Source organism: Eleutherodactylus coqui, chromosome 11 (genome assembly GCF_035609145.1).
Source record: "Eleutherodactylus coqui strain aEleCoq1 chromosome 11, aEleCoq1.hap1, whole genome shotgun sequence".
Lineage (NCBI taxonomy): Eukaryota > Metazoa > Chordata > Amphibia > Anura > Eleutherodactylidae > Eleutherodactylus > Eleutherodactylus coqui.
The window spans coordinates 32,329,857-32,347,294 of record NC_089847.1 but is presented as its reverse complement, the minus strand read 5'-3'; the positions used below and the strand labels follow the sequence as shown (position 1 = coordinate 32,347,294).

The following is a 17,438-nucleotide window of genomic DNA, read 5'->3' as shown; positions in this document are numbered from 1 at the left end:
TGAGCTGCCCTTTTGACCCCTGCTTGGCTGAGAGCATTTCCGTCAAATTTTAGTTTACTTCACTACTCTGGGTGGTTTTGGGAGCCAGATGGTAACAGCAGCTGAGTGGCTCAAACCCCTGTCCAATGGAACCTTGTTGCTTGGGCAGATGTTCACTTCTGCCTGGCAGCATATAAGTCATATTATCTCCACTAGAAATCGGTCTCTACATGTCTTAATGAAATATGATTTAGAATCCCATATAACTTAAGGTATGCATTTCGTACAGCGTTTCCATATTTTTGTCTACCCCCTGTAAGTGCAAATCCTATCTTTTCTCGTGCCTAATATTAATGCCTCCCTAGTGGAAATGAAACCATTAAAATCAATAGTTTTAACAGCTCCTTAACGGGACTAAAACATGCCCATGTTTAAGCCCTCAATCTGTTGGTCTGAAGAAGTCACACCCCAAACACTAAGCCTCACCCATTTTTTTGTTGAGAATGGTGGGAAAAAACAAAAATATTGCAAGTGTCGAAATTTCTGACCTTTTAATGCCAAAAAACTCGTACAACTACCTCAATAAAGTCCCCCTAATGTTTTTTTTATTATCCTGAATCACCCCATCCCCCATCCTAAATTTGCCCATTGGATACCAGATATCAGACCTCCTCAGATGATATTTGGACACAAGTGCTCTTTAAACCCCCCACTACAAACTCATCGTTTCAATGTATTCCTTACTTCTCATTGCAAACAAACACTTGATATAAAACCAGACTGACAACTGCTTGAATAATCTCACTCACATGGAAGATTATTGAAAGATTATATCCGAGCGGTTTCTCACTGACCAGCGGGTTGAATGCCGCCCTGCTAGGACACAGGTGGGTATACGAGCGGCTCATTTGTTCTGATTGATGCCCCTTTACGCGAGCAAGGGAGGCTTTATTGTACCACGGATTAGGGCATTGTGTAAAGAGCTGTTGAAATGATCATTAAGCTCCTTCCTCTTGTTTCCCCTGTAGTGAAAAGGTCAAATATGGCTCTCGGTCACGTTTTTAATTACCGTCCCACAGTGAGGGCCAGCTATTCATTTTACCAAGCACAGTTGCCATGGAGAGGGCAGATCTGTCATATCACAGTATCAAGTAAACTTGGGCAATGTGACTTCAATTATAACGGAAAAAGACATGAAGTTGCTAAGCCTCCAACCTCATATAGACTAAATCAAATACTGAGGCACTTCTCGCTAATGGGCTATGCCTCCAGAGAGCCGCACTGTGCCGTAGAAGCTTACAATGGAGTTCAATATTTCATCAAAGACTGCTCATCCATTCAGACTTACTGTCTGATCCTGCTAGTGATGGCATCGGGGCTGCCCTGCTGTTGGCGTCCAAAGAACAGATGTTACAATGGCCAAAGAGGTAGCAGCGTGTGTTGTAGCGTACTCTTTATATAGCTGTGTGAGCCGGTCACCAGCTGATATCGGTGTATACACAGGTATGAAGTGCATTAAGATGCATGAGGGATACTGTGATCAGGTTCTGAGGGTGAATGTAGGAAGGGATAAATAGAAAAGTGTTGGATTAGGGGATGTGATAGGCCTCCCAATAGATATATATTTTTAGGATGTGCCTACTATAAAATTGTGGGTGTTAGGAATTAACCTGATTCTCCAGGGTAGTGCGTTCCAGAGAACTGGAGCAGCTCAGGAAAAGTCCTGAAGACAAGAGTATAAAAGTTTGAACTACAGTGGAATTTAGTCTAAGGTCATTAGCAGAATGGAGAACACAGGTAGGGTGGTAGACATAGATCAAGGAGGAGATGTAGCACTGTGGAGAGCTTTTTGGATGAGAGTGATGAGTTTAAATGGCATTCTATAGTGGACAGGCATTAGTACAGCGACTGGCACAGGATGGAGGCATCAGTGTAGCAGTTGAACAGAAAGTTAAGCCTAGCTGGTTGGATTCCGGATACTTTGGAAAGCAGAATGTTTGGAGAGGGGAAGACTGACAAGTGGTGAGTTATAGTAGTCTTGATGGGAATGGATCAGGTCAACAAGTAGAGTTTTTGCTATTTTTACAGTAAGAAAGGTATAAATTCTGGAGATGGTTTTAATGTGCAGGTGACATGACCGTGCAAGAAAAACATTAAAGCGAACCCCCCGGGAGTACCAGTATACTAGATAAATACATAATTAGTGCGCTTGACATGTTTACATGCTTTATTCAGGCAAAAATAGGTGCAGGTGATTTGTAGATTTGTGTGGGCATTCAGGTCTAGCCCTATTTTACGGGGAAAGCCAGATAACTGGCAGACAAGTCGGAGGGGCGCTATCTTTGTTTTACAGTGCAGATTGCTGTTGTCATAATAGCATTACTTAGCAAGGACCGTTAGCTGCAGTTAGGACATGTCTTGAATAAGCAATTTATATGTTTGCTTTTATACATACATGATTGAACGACATATATACCGGCTAGAGCAGGGCAGCTTTGAGTCATAAAGACACCACCAAACAGGTGGTTTTATCATTAGTACGTGTCACACTCTTATCTATCCACTACAGCCTCGTCATGGTGGTACAGCACTGTGTTTTTAATTTGGGATGTTAGGGTACTTTTTAAGTATTTTTAAAAACAGTTATATTTTAATTCAGGAACAACCGGGGATCAGTATTGCCTTTTGGGCACTAATTCTGTAGGAGCGTGCAAGACACCCCACTGTCTTCGGGGTCAAATATAACCCCAAAGGTTGCCAACTGTCAAGAAATTTCTGTACAGTCCATAAAGAACACGGCATTTTTTTTCCAGTGTCCATTAAAAAAAAAAAAGATTTTTTTTTTAGGGTGGTGATACTGTAATTATCATCATTTAACAGATCACATAAATGTTGGTAATATCATATCAGTAAAAGTTGCTCATATCCGTTTCTGACCTAGAAACATGTATCATTTATAATCTTTATCATTCCGTATGGTTTTCCAATGTATCCGTGGAAAGAATTGGTTGTCTGTGATTTTTACATAAGTTGTATAAAAAAAAAAAGAAAAATTGGCAGATTGGCAACTCTGCCCCAAGACAGCAGATGAGCTGCCTAGGACTTATGGTGGTATCACACACTGAGATGAAAATATCAGCTCTAAGTAGGTTAGTAGATGACAGAAATACAAGAAGTTCAGTTTTTGAAAGATTCAGTTTCAGATAGAGAGAAGACGTGATATTATGGACGGCGGACAGACGATCACTGTTTTTTGTAGTAGTGAAGGGGTGATGTCTCGGGATGAGGAGTATAATTGGGTGTCACCAGCGCAGAGATGGTCCTGAAAGCCAAACTTGCTGAGAGTTTGACCCATAAGGCTGTGTTGATGGGAAAGAGGAGAAGATCTAGGACTGAACCCTGAGGAACCGCAAGGGTAAGAGAAGACGTAGAGGCAGGAAATGATACACAGAACAAGCAGTCAGAGAGGTAGGAAGAAAATCAAGAGAGAACAGGCCAACAGAGTGGAGTATACTGGGGAGGAGTTGGTGATCTACGAGGCCAAATGCTGCAGAGATCCAGAAGACTCAGCAGAGTATTTGACTCAAATTTATAACTGCAAAAACATTCTGTCTATGTCATGAAAAACCCTTTAACTGGACGCCGTATGCAATCACAACACTATTCATAAATAATAATCTTTATTTGTATAGCGCCAACTTATTCCGCAGCGCTTTCAAGCACAGAAGGACACAGACAATACAATTACATATGATGTACCATCAGTTTGAAACAAATGGGGTAGGGGTGATACAGGAGGTACAAGGGGGGGGGGGGATGAGGAATAGGGGAACACAGGCAGTACGGGAATTACATATGGAAATCAGTTATTAGGAAGCAAACGGGGTGGAGGCGGTAAGGAGGTGAAGGGGTAGAGGTTTTATGCAATAAGCAGGGTGGAAGCTGTGGGGAGCCATAGGGAGGGGCAAGTGGACTAGGTCAGGAGATTTGGTATGCCTCCCCCAAGAGTTGCGTTTTTAAGGTGCGTCTGAAATTTCGTACATCTGGAATTGTCCAGATGCCTTGGGGTAGAGCGTTCCAGAGGATGGGTGCTGCTCTAGTGAAGTCCTGGAGGTGAGCGTGTGAGGTTCATATTAGAGGGGCATTTAGTCTGAGTGTGTTAGTGGATCGCAGTGTGCGGGCTGGGTGGTGTACGGACAGGGGGGAAGCGATGTACGGTGGCGCAGCACCATGAAGAGCTTTGTGGGTGAGGAGTTTATATTTAGCTCTGCAGTGAATGGGCAGCCAATGCAGTGACTGGCATAGTGCAGAGGCGTCTGAGTAACGGCTGGATAGAAAAATGAGCCTATCTGCCGCGTGTAGTATGGATTAGAGAGTAGCGAGTCTGGTGCGGGAAAGCCCAATAAATAGCGAGTTGCAGTAGTCAAGTCGGGAGTGGATGAGGGCGACAACAAGTGTCTTTAATGTGTCCGTGGTGAGGAACAAATGGGTTTTAGCAATATTTCTGAGGTGCAGGTGGCATGTTCGGGCCAGAGATTGGATGTGGGGGGTAAAGCAGAGGCTAGTGTCCAGTGTAACCCCAAGGCAGCGAGCATGCTGTCTGGGGGTTATGGTTGTGTCAGATACTGAGATGCAGATGTTGAGGGGAGGTCGGTTGGCAGGCGGAAAGATGAGAAGGTCAGTTTTAGAGAGGTTGAGATTGAGAAAAAGGCAGGACATAGTATTAGAGACAGCGGACAGACAGAGATGTCACGGGAGGAAGTGTATAGTTGGGTGTCATCAGCATAGATAGTATTGGAGGCTGAATTTGCGGATGGTTTGTCCAATTGGGGCTGTATAGATAGAGAAGAGAAGGGGACTAAGGAGGGGACTAAGGACCGAGCCTGGGGGACCCCAACAGCGAAAGGAAATGGAGAGGAAGTAGAGCCAGCAAAGGAGACGCTAAAAGAGCTGTCAGAGAGGTAGGAGGAGAACCAGGAGAGAGCAGTGTCCTTTAGGCATAGCATAGCAAGGAGGAGGTCATGGTCGACAGTGTCAAATGCAGCAGAGAGGTCAAGGAGGATTAGTAGGGAGTAGTTGCCTCTAGACTTTTTTCCGTAAAATAAATGACAACTATCAGGAATTTCCTAAAAAATTCCTTTATTCCTCTCCAGGCAACACTTTCTCCTAAATGGACATAAAAAAGTGAAGAAAAAAAATGTGACTCAGGGCTTTCTGTAGACGTTGAGCTATGCCGCAGGGGGAGAAGACAGTTCATGTAATTCGCAGGGCCTGGTGTCAAGATTTCAGCTTTGAAAAATGCAGAATTGTGAACGCTTATCGAGATAGAATTACAGCCTGTAAGGTTACAACGTTGTTCAGCTCTTTATGTAGATTAGATTTATATATTAACTGAAACATTTGGGTCTACATTCAAACTAACATTAATGGACTTCACTGTGATATCGGGATTAAACAAAAAACAGTGCCCACTTATGAGGATATAGGATGGGCATATACCCCAATTACCAATGCTTCACACGTCAGGAGGGGAATGTGAGCCTCAGTCACTGCGTGTGGGACTGTCCTCGTGTCCAAATCTTTTGGGCCAGATTCTATAGATTCACAACCAGCATTTATTCTCTGCTGATCTTTCTGACTTTATTTGGGTGATTTTTGGCTACATAGATCAGATGAAATACAGATGTACAACGGGGAGCAGAAGGTTCCTGCATGTGATTGCAGAGCTAGAGCTAAAACGATCCCGCAGATTTGGATTGACACGACCCCTTCATTTTTATACCTTTTTTTTCAGAAAAAATATGTTTCCTTATGCAAATGGATTTGGTGGAAGCCACCATTAAGAGAAGCAAATGAGTACAAAGAATCTGTGAGACTTGGGAGAGTTTGATTGAAATTCTGCCCAAACAGTTAAAAATGGCCATTAACGAATCCCTTAAATTAACCAATTGGTATTTCGAGAGCACATTAACGGGAGATCCTCCAATCATTCTGACATGATGTAACCCCATGAGTTCTAGGCATCCGCAGACCCAGGGACATAGCTAAAGGCTCATGGGCCCAGGTGCAAAAGTTTTACTTGGGGCCCCACAGCTTCTCTTAACCCCTTAATGCAGAGGTGTAACTTAAAACTCCTGGGTCCCAATGCAAAACCTGTAACAGGGCCCTCAACTATAATGCTTTATTCATAGTATTGGGCTCCCTATATGGAGAAGAGAGGCCTTATACGGCCTCTAAGGCCCCTGGGCCTGGGTGCAACCGCATCTCCTATAGTTACGCCAGTACGCAGACCTGTTTAATGTAGAGGACTGAGGCCTTTTCTTCTGATCTGACACAGTACTAGAGGATAGACTCAAGAAAAATAACTAAATGTTTGTTTAGGTGTCAAAAAGTTAATAAAAATATTTGAAAAAAAACCCCAAAGAACAACAGTGCCCACAAAAGGGGACATTCATGCAATGAAGGGGCCAACTTCTTGGCCTTGATATGCCCTCGCAAACATTGTTACTTCACGCTGATACCTCTCTATGTCTCAGAATGCAGAGACATTCAGTTAAAGTGGTTCTCATGCTGACGGACCTTCTGTTGTCCTGTAAAACTTCATTTACCCTGCAGGGGGTCACTGCAAGGGAAAGGTCAGGCTAGCCATGCTTTTCCTTGGCAAAGTCAGCAGTTTGCAGCCAGAGCTGAGAGCAGGACTCAGTGCAATCAGCTGATCACTATAAGCTGTGCATGCCTAAAGGGGTTGTGCATCTCGGTACATCCCCTTTAAATCCGAGTACAATAATTCCATTGTATTATCATAAAGCCAGTTAATAAAAACAATCAAAATTTACCTCAAAACCAGTAACATTTGCTCCAAGTGCTTCAACAATTCCAGACAATTCAAACCCAGGAACCAGTGGCGTTTTAGGCGGATTATCTATGTTTCCTTGTCGAACCATCAAATCAATGAAGTTCAGCCCACTAGAAACATAAGGGTGAAAAGAGAAAGGTAAAAGTCATTATTTTTTTTTACTGCACAACATTATTATATCATGCAACACAGGATCTTCAACACAAGAGGTTGAAGGCATTATCTCATGACCCCCCTCCATGAGCCAGCACAGTAGACCAGACACATTCATGTAGGACAGGGTGCCTGTAAGTCTTTGACTTTTCCTATTTCACCTACTTAGACTAACAATACTTTTAAGGAAATCGCAAAAGCCTTAAATGTAACAGCACCCTACTTATTACATGGAGTGGATGTTGCAGGGAAAACATCTGGCCAAATATGGCTTTCCATGGGAAAAATCAGATGAGTCAACTCCTCTAACCCTTTCCAATCCAGTGTTGGACCTCGTTTGACATTGAGATTTCCCCTGCATAGCTCTGATGTAGGACAAAGTCCGACATGTTTCTAACACTATGCAGGACAGCTCGCTGATGTCGGAGGCTGTTCTGTAAAAAAATGCTAAGAAAAACATCATGACAATTGATTTTTATCTGTTTCTGTCAAGTAATTTCAAGGAATCCACAATGCGATTCCCCACCCAAAATAAATAAGAGCTAGGGAATATATGGGTGGCAGGGAAATTGGACTGGAAAGCGTTCAATTGTAATTCACTGGCTCACTTGGATTCCAAAGCTCATTCAGTGCAGGAGCTTTGTGGAATTATTTCTGCTCATTCTGTAAAAAAAAAAAAAAAATCACAAAGCCACCTGATATATAGAGATAATTAAAACATTGCTTTCATTAAGCAAAAACAAAAATAGGACACTAGAAATATCCCTATTAAACCCTAGCATAAACCCTAATAGCAAAGGAGCACTCGCCCTGAAAGAGTAACCCCTGAGAACCAATCCCTGAAGTCGTGGCAGTGCTTCCACCATATAGAACTGTGGGACATCTCCATTCAATGTGTCTTAAACAAGCGTGAATCCATCTTTATTTGTTATTCACAGACTCCTTTCTAGTGCTTTATCAAATCCATTTATGTGCAGTATATTCACCTCTATTATCTTTCCTCTTGTTTTACAGAATCTATTTATGTATATTCATCTTTATGGAGTTTTCTAGACTTGGCTTAGTTATGTAGCATTCCTGATGCCATTGAGTACTATTAGAGATGAGCGAATCTACTCGGTTCAGGTGTTTTTGAACTCGAGCACCGCTTTTTCCGAGTAAATCACTACTCAGACGAAAAGATTCCGGGGGCGGCGTGGTGAAGTGGGGGGTAGCAGTGGGGAACAGGGGGGAACTCTCTCTCTCTCTCCCCCCCCACTCCCCTCTGCAACACCCCGCTCACCCCCGGCGCCGCCCCGAATCTTTTCGTCCAAGTAGTGAGTTACTCGGAAAAAGCGGTGCTTGAGTTCAAAAACACCCGAACCGAGTAGATTCGCTCATCTCTAAGTACTATATATTTCATTGGGGTTTGCCATATATAATATAAGTAATTATTTAACACACTCGTATCCTTTCTACCATATGAATAATGGTCATCTTACATGACACTTTGTCACTTCTATGAATTAATTATTTGACGGTCTCTGTGATATATTGTGAACATAGTTAAGATTTTGTTTGCCCATGGCACTTTGTCTGGTGGTTCCTTGATTAACCCTATTTATTTATGGATGGAAAATGTAGGACTTTTGGACGATTGATCACATGATTGTCATGTATTTGGATAGATTTCAGCTTTGATGTCTTTCTTCTTTTACCATTGAGATTACTCTTTTGATGCATTTGTTATATTTGATCTACTACTATTGTCATTATGATTAATGCTTAGGTGTATTAGATTGTCATGAATATTTCAATATGTTCTGTTTTGTGGTTATGTGCCCAGATATTTGAAACCTATTATACTACTGATTTGAGACCGTGTACGACTTATAAAATATTTATTTTGGATCAAACATCTAAATAGAAGATCTTTCTTATTTGTATGCATGTCCCTCTTTTGCCCTTTTGGAAAGACCTAGGGCTTAATAGTGTGATTCAGGGGTGGGTTCCATTCAGGGGAATCACACTTTTCAGGGCGAGTGTTCCTTTGTTATTAGGGTTCACAATAGGGTTTAACAGCAAAGTTTATAGTATCCCATTTTTTCTCATCGCTATTCATTGCTTAATACATTATGTTTTAATGATCTCTATATAGGTGGCCATTTTTACCTACACAACTATAGTTTTCCCAGGAGCCATCACATCTTGGTTTCCCTGGGAATAATTCTACTCATTATGTGCAATAGGGCAACCCACTGAATACATGAGCCTATGAGAAAGAAGGCTAATGTTTAAGGCACTATCTAGCTTTAAACAATTGAGGGCCTATCCTTATAATAGGCCATTAATATTAGATCGGTGAGGGTCTGTAATCCGAAACCCCTGCCGATACCCCGGTTTCAGGTCTGATGTGCTACAACATGGAGCTGTACTACAGCCATGAACATTCCAGCCTGCCAAAGCAGCTGCTCGGTATGGATCCCTGTCAATCTACTATTTGTGGCCTATCCCAAGGATAGACCATCAGTAGTTTAAAGCTGGACAAGTTAAAAATGTAGCACAGTTTGTTTTCTGCAGCTTCTAAATATCCCTGTATATAAAAACTACAGTCTAAGGGTTCATTCACAGAGGAATATATTTGGTCCGCATTACGTGTGTATTTTTTTTTACCCCATCAATTTGCATTGGGGTATTCAGAAAATGCGTAGGTTATGTGTGTTAAAAAATAAATAAAAATAAAAAAATCGCAGCATGTTGGTTCCAAATCATGGACCAAAACTGTCTATTAATGTCGTGCAAAAAATGCATGCATACCCGGTTTCCCTGAAAATAAGACATACCCTGAAAATAAGACCTACCATGATTTTCCTGAATTTTTGAGGATGCAAAAGGATTTTTCAGGCTTTTTGAGGATGCTTGAAATATAAGCCCTACTCCAAAATTAAGCCCTACTAACAGTTAATTAAAAAGTCAATTTAAATAGTGTCCAGGCAGCTATACATGTAAAAAAGTTAAACCTTTTTGAACAAAAATTATTATATAAGACACTGTCTTATTTTCGGGAAAACATGGTATCAATTATGCATATATAAATGTAGTAAAAACACGTTGAATTCCATGGACCGAAAACACATACGCCCGTGTGAATTAGCTTTAAGTTTCAGCATGAGATCTGTCAGTGTTGCTGGACTGACGGCTTGGTTCCCCTCTGCTCTCTACCCTCCTGCACCTTCTAAGCAGCTAATTGATGAACACAACCTAATGTATCTTTGTTGTGGTCTTGAATTAGCTGATACAAAGTATAGAAGAGAAGAGATAAGGGCTGAAAACTAAACTGTCATTCCAGCCTCACTGACAGATCTTCTATTGAGATTGCGGTGTCAATATACAGCGATACGCAGAAGCTGCAGAAGACAAAACGGTGCAACATTTTAATGTAACTTTATTGCAAAAATGATTGTTAGCCTAAAATGCATGTATTTAAGTAAAAAGAGCTGACACCCGAGAGGGTTTCCACTGCCTTTAAACCTTAACTGGTCCACGCACAAATATGTAGAGGATTAATCCAATCAGATTTATGGCAGATGTCAAAATGTCTCATTTTAGAAGAGCCAAATAATCCCCCAATTTTTTTTTTAAACATTCTAACCCTTTGCAATCCAATTTTGGATTCAGAGTTTCCTAGGGGGCTTTCTCTTTCTGCCATTATACAATGGTGCCATCTGCTGGCTAGAGCCAGTACTGCTGTATGGGACATGCTGGAGAGGCCTCTGACAACAGAACGGCCAGTAATATACAGTAAGAATACCCTGCCGGACGTCTTCCGACATCAGAGCTGTACAGCCTTCAATCAGAATGTCTTTAGACGTCAGACAGTGGATTGGAAAGGGTTAAAGAATCAGCGGGGACTGTACATAGAATAAGTATCGATTCATTTCTGACAGTAACAGGTAATTGTATGAACTCCACTATTAGCTAGTTTTGCTCTAAGATGAAGCCTGGATAAAGCAGATCTTCATGCTGCGAGTTAAACAGCTTTCATAAAGTCGCTGGCACCATGGCAACATGACTGTGTACTATTGTCTGTCTCTCCTAATCTTTTTGGAGTTATGTATATTAAAGCCTACATTACCGACACGGAGACTAAAGATATTTAAAAAACACAATGCAATGCCATTTCCACAAATCATGATACATTTTGCCCACAGCCGCCATGCAAATATTTAGTATACTCCTAACTAATAAATAGTCAACACACCCCGATTAGAACTGCAATTTAAACACTTGGAACACTTTATACTATTATTAGGCATCTCTTGCCCTGGTCTTTGTCCTTCTTGCACTATACACTGAGTAGTCGCTTTATTAGAGACCCCATCTAGTAGCATGTTGGACCTCCTAGGGCTTTCAGAACCATAATAGTTCATTGTGATGTCCATTGACAGGTATTAAAGAATCCAGGGTGTACCAAGAAGCCATTCCCCCCACCATTACTCCATTTCCACCAGCTTGCACCAAATTCTGCCCCTCCCAACAGAACATTCATCTGGCCAGGTGATGTATTTCTATAGCTCAGTAATCCCATTTTTGCATTATTTCGCCCCCTTGGAGTCCCGCCTTTTATTTGGCACTAGATTGGTTGTCTGTTGATATAGACCATGTGTGATAAGAAGTAAGAAGTTGTGCATTTAAGCTCTTCTGACGCTCTCAATGTGTCAAGTAGGCAGTCCTCCCTGCTCTTTTTGTGGCATAGGACTTCATTGACAGTCCGATGTCACCCATGGAGAGTGAGGAGTAAGGACAACCCAATTTCACAGTGTTGGAAGCCATCCAGGTGAAGAAAAGGGAGTATGGAAAAAATGAGAATCGGGATGGAGTCAGCAAGGCTGCGGTTACAAAGCCATGTAGTCAATCCAGTTTGTTTTATCCCATGATGGGTCAGACACCATTCATCAGCCATCCATCACTGTAGGCTCTTTTACCGTAGACTTTTTTTTTTTTTTACTGGATGGCCTGAGTATTGTTTTCTTATCATGAGAAATTAGAGTCATAAACAAAATTCAAGCCAAGTTAAAGGTGGACACATTTGTATTCTCTCTTTGTTTCTCCTGGTACTTCCTCCTCTACCCCAATAAAGTATGTAAGCACAGATAGTACTACCATTCTACCTTTCTCTAAATGATGTAAGTACAGATAGTGCTTTCACCCTGAAAATAATATAAGCTCAGATAGTGCTTCCTTATAGTACTTATATCTCCTTCTAAATAATGTAAGTACAGATAGTACTACCTCCCTGCCTCACCATGTAGAAGATGTAGGCATAAATCACATAGTACTACTTCCCTGCCTCTCTCTGTAAATGAATGGCTGCACGTTTTTTTTTTTCTCGTGTGCAAATGCACATGATTTGTGTTTGCAAAAAGTACAGTAAAACACGCATATGCATGTGCAAATATGCGCTTACACCCGTGTGACACCGGCCTAAAAGTCAGCACCTGGGAAGCCACATAAGGGCTCCTACCTACTTTTTTAACACGATTGTCAGTGGGGCTTTCTAATGTTAAAACTAGAGAGCGTACTCGGCCACGCCCCTTTGTCGCCCGAGTACCGCGATTTTCGAGTACTTCCGTACTCGGGCGAAAAGATTCGGGGGGCGCCGTGGGTGAGTGGGGGGTTGCAGCGGGGAGTGGGGGGGGGGGGAGAGGGAGAGAGAGGGCTCCCCCCTGTTCCCCGCTGCTACCCCCCGCGCCGCCACGCCTCCCCCCGCCCCCCGGCGCCCCCCGAATCTTTTCACCCGAGTACTGAAGTACTCGAAAATCGCGGTGCTCGATCGAGTAATTACTCGAAACGAGTACGTTTGCTCCTCTCTAGGTAAAACGCATCTCAAGTTTGTGCTTTGCGATTTTTGTGTGATGCGTTTTTAACATCACAAAGTCACATTGACAGTCGTGTTTAAAAAATGCAGCGATATCGCAGCGTTAAAAAAACGCAAGTGGGTAAGAACCCCAAGAATGATGTGGAGAGCCGCCTGGTCCAAAAGAGCATTGTTGGAGATTTACCAAACTTGATGGCTCAATATGCAACTAAAACCAGGTGTATCCGCCTTGCACCCTGCCATTCATTATGCGGTGTAGACACTTTCTGCACTTAGTTTGACATGGGCGCATGCTGTAACAGAAAGCGATGTGGTTTGGTGAATTAGAGGCATGATTTAGATGCAACACGTGAGACAAAAGTTTGTCCAAAAGTTTTAGTACAACCAAAAGTGTCTAAAGATGCAACCAATTTATCACCTAGCAATATCTGCTGTGATGGATTTGGTGAATCTGTAGACTGCCCGGTCTGACTTTACACTGTCTTACTATTCGGATTAGTAAATCTGCCCCCGATACTGATCTCGTATTTAAGGACAACTGACGAAAATAATCTTTTTCACGTGCGTATCTACACGCTGCGTTTAGACGCTAATGTGACTGCATTCACCACATATCACACAGCCATATATTTCATGTGAAATGCACAGTGAAATTGCAGTTGTGTGAATGAGCCATTACTCTGCGTGTCTAGAGATGACCAGCAGCTTGCGAATGATGAAGGGGACATCATCCATGTCAGTCAAAGGAAGGGGTCTGAGGATAAATATCACTTTCATAGCACAGAACCGCCCACCAGACTCTTGAGAGATAATTAGCATACAGTGCAGGAGTCCAATAAACTACTGTAACAAATGTCTGCAGGACTACTGAGCAATAATACATATATATTTGGTAACGTGGTGGGAATACTGCATTAGGGGGTGACAGGTTCCCTTTAAATAAAGCCAAATTTTGGGCTTTAGTTGAACTGTCTATGTACAGCCATTGCCCACCGCGACCTCATATGTAGAGATGCTGACAATATCTTTGGCAATTTTCTTTTTCTAGTCCCTTTGAGATAAAACACAGTATCTTATACTCTAATAATGCTAAACTAAATGTCACAAGATAACCCACTGAAAGGAATTCTGAAAATCCAATCATGGGGTTGGAAAAGGGGCGCCCCATGCAGTACAAGTGCCAAGCATTTAGCGGAATTAACAAGTGCAACTTCTACGCAGGCTCTTCTGGAGCAGACATGCTGGCTGGCAGTGGTGTGCCGCCAATGAAGGCAGAACATGTGACTGCTATGGGGCTTGTGGGACATGGGGGGGCCTGGGTTAAATGGTTCTTTCCTCTTTTCTACCACTGACTCACTTCCCCCTACCCTTAAATGTCCAACAGCACAGGACTCCAATACCTGTTGGACTCCATTACCTTGTGGGGCCATAGAGAGAGGACTCCATTATCCAGCAGGGCCACAAAAAGGGACACTGTTGTTTTGTGGGACCACAGAGGTGACAATAATAATGGCGGTGGGGGGCACATCGGGAACATTAGTACTCTGGGGGGTTACTGAGAGCTTCATTGGGGGTAGTGGCAGGGTGCTAAAAGTGGACAGTGACCAGTCGTGGCTGAAGGAAATCTTCACGATCATCTAGACCCCGATAAAGAAGAAAAATCAGAAGACGTCGCAGTGATCACTGGAGATAACTGCACTGCAATCTTATCACTGTGTAGAACTGGTATCTGATTATTATATGGTAAAGGCACTATTTAGAGGTATCCTAGAGCTGAGCTGCTGCACGTTATAGATATGCTGCCTCTAATACAATTGTTTTATAAGGGGAGGGGGGCGGGGCAATTCTAGGTTTTGCTATGGGGCCCCATGATTTCTATGTACGTCCCTGCTGACTGGCATCCTGATTGGATCGTCAGATTTGTGGCACTGCATGGCAATGTGGAGTTCATTTCTCCACGGACTGCAAAGCGCTGTGGTAGTAAATTCATACATATAAATACTAGACAATATACCCGGCTTCGCCCGAGTTAATTTGGTACTGGTGTTTATCTGGTGTAGATTCCTCTATAAGCAGATAGGAGAGAGCTTTATCTCAGACTGTATGTGAAAATGTCACCCCACAGAATGTGCCGCCTCACACACACTACTCATAACACACAGATCAGATAGATTCCTCTCAGTGTATAGGCAGATAGGAGAGAGATTTATCTCAGACTGTATGTGAAAATGCCACCACACAGAATGTGCCGCCTCACACACGCTGCTCATAACACACAGATCAGATAGATTCCTCTCAGTGTATAGGCAGATAGGAGAGAGATTTATCTCAGACTGTATGTGAAAATGCCACCACACAGAATGTGCCGCCTCACACATGCTGCTCATAGCACACAGATCAGATAGATTCCTCTCAGTGTATAGGCAGATAGGAGAGATTTATCTCAGACTGTATGTGAAAATGTCACCCCACAGAATGTCCACCTCACACACGCTGCTCATAACACACAAATCAGATAGATTCCTCTCACTGTATAGGCAGATAGGAGAGAGATTTATCTCAGACTGTATGTGAAAATGTCACCGCACAGAATGTCCACCTCTCACCCGCTGCTCATAACACACAGATCAGATAGATTCCTCTCAGTGTATAGGCAGATAGGAGAGAGATTTATCTCAGACTGTATGTAAAAAGGTCACCCCACAGAATGTGCCACCTCACACATGCTGCTTATAACACACAGATCAGATAGATTCCTCTGTGTATAGGCAGATAGGAGAGAGATTTATCTCAGACTGTATGTGAAAATATCACCCCACAGAATGTGCCACCTCACACACTGTCCTCATTTTTACCCTGAAAGGTAACGCCCATTTTTATTCAAATTTCCTACCCAGACTGAAGGTTGCAGCCCCTTGTTATACTTCAAGGCATACTGCATCCCAGCAGTCCATGTCCACTTCCTTTTGTACTTTATAGCCTTTCAATACATATGACAGTTTTATTCCTGTCAGTATATACTCATATTTCTAAATGCGTTTTGTTTTGCTGAGAAGATAACTGTCTCATATATTGCGATGTACAGATATGTTATTAGTTACATAACATAGGAATGGTCATGCCAAATTTCAGGTTTTTGCAGTACAGATGTGTGTTATTAGTTACATTACATAGGGGGTCACTTACTTTTATGCATAGGATTGAATAATCAAGTTGCAACCCTTTAAATTTCCAATATTTAGTTTGCAAAGAATGGTCATGGCAAATTTCACATTTGTGTGGTACAAATTTGTGTAATTATTTGTTGCATTGGAAAGTGAGAGAATTGGATTCCATATGTAAAATTTGGACGCTAATTCTTTTGCACTTAGAATTGAATAATCGAGTTAAGACCCATTACCTTTTCCTATATAAGACACAATCAATGCTCGTGCCAAATTTCAAGTTTCTATGACATCGGGAAGTGAGAGAATTAGATTACGTACATAAAATTTGGACGCTAGATTTTTTGGGCTAGAATTAAATAATCAAGTTGAGACCCATTAACTTTTCCTATTTTGGAAATAATCTATGCTTGTGCCAAGTTTCATGTTTCTATGACATCGGGAAGTTGGAGAATTAGTGGCGAGTCAGTCAGTGAGTCAGTCAGTCAGTGAGGGCTTTCGTCTTTATAAATATATAGATGAGTGTTACTAGGGTGAAGCCGTAGCCATAATGATCTTTCGCAGTGCACTGTACATTGCTGCCCCCTTCTGCTTTTAAGAAACTTGGGAGGTATGGCACTAAGGATAATCTCAGGGGAAGCCAATTAGCAAGTTAAAAAAAACTTTAAAAAAGTGTAAAGGGAAGCCCAAAGCATGAAGGAGCCCCCACACCACTCCGCAGTGAAGGACTGGTAAAGCCCCTGATATCAATAATGGCCGAGTTCCGCTCCAGTGCTTCAATTCAAGCATGTTCCCATCAAGCAGCAGTGAATCAGCTGGAACCCAAGCGCCCGTCCAGACTATTTAGCATGGCTGAGCGTGACTCATACCAATACATCATTTACTCTATGTATAATCACTGGCATTTCGCTTCCAACGTGTAGCATGAGTCACACAAATCCTTGCGGCTTGGTGCAGTCAAAAAAAGCGTAGAATTGAGTAAAAATACGATAAAAATAAAAGATAAAAAAAAACACAGAGGAAATCTAAATGTACGTCACAAATGTACTCATCCAAAATACGCACATCCTCGTCAAAGCAAGGCTCCGCTCCAGTCCTGCGTTCCCCCTACTGGTCAGGTTTTAAGGAATTCCCATATGAAGTACACCTGCAGAAATAGATGATAAACTGACGCCAAAGAAATCCCCTCTCTCATGTTATAGAGGTTGTCTCGCTGTAGGGACTTGTACGGGTAGGTGACAAAGTGTCAATCTCTGCTGAACCGAGCAATAGAGATGGATGATAGAGCCAGCATCCTGGAGAAATTCCCTTAAGGACATGGACGATTTTTATGTCCACTTTGCAAAAGCCATAACTTTTTAATATATTTTTTCATATTATTATTATTTGTACTTTTTTATTTTTACGTCGACATGGCCGTATGTGGGAT

The 17,438-nt window shown here is 42.2% G+C and overlaps 1 protein-coding gene across 1 annotated transcript in view; it reads right to left on the bottom strand.

Annotated features, from left to right (window-relative positions):
* Positions 1-17,438, bottom strand: part of VAT1L (vesicle amine transport 1 like) — a 78,068-nt gene that overhangs the window by 50,023 nt on the left and 10,607 nt on the right. Inside the window, exon 2 of the mRNA XM_066582539.1 lies at positions 6,816-6,945. Coding sequence (XP_066438636.1) covers positions 6,816-6,945 — 130 coding nt within the window. The remainder of the gene's footprint in view (positions 1-6,815; positions 6,946-17,438) is intronic.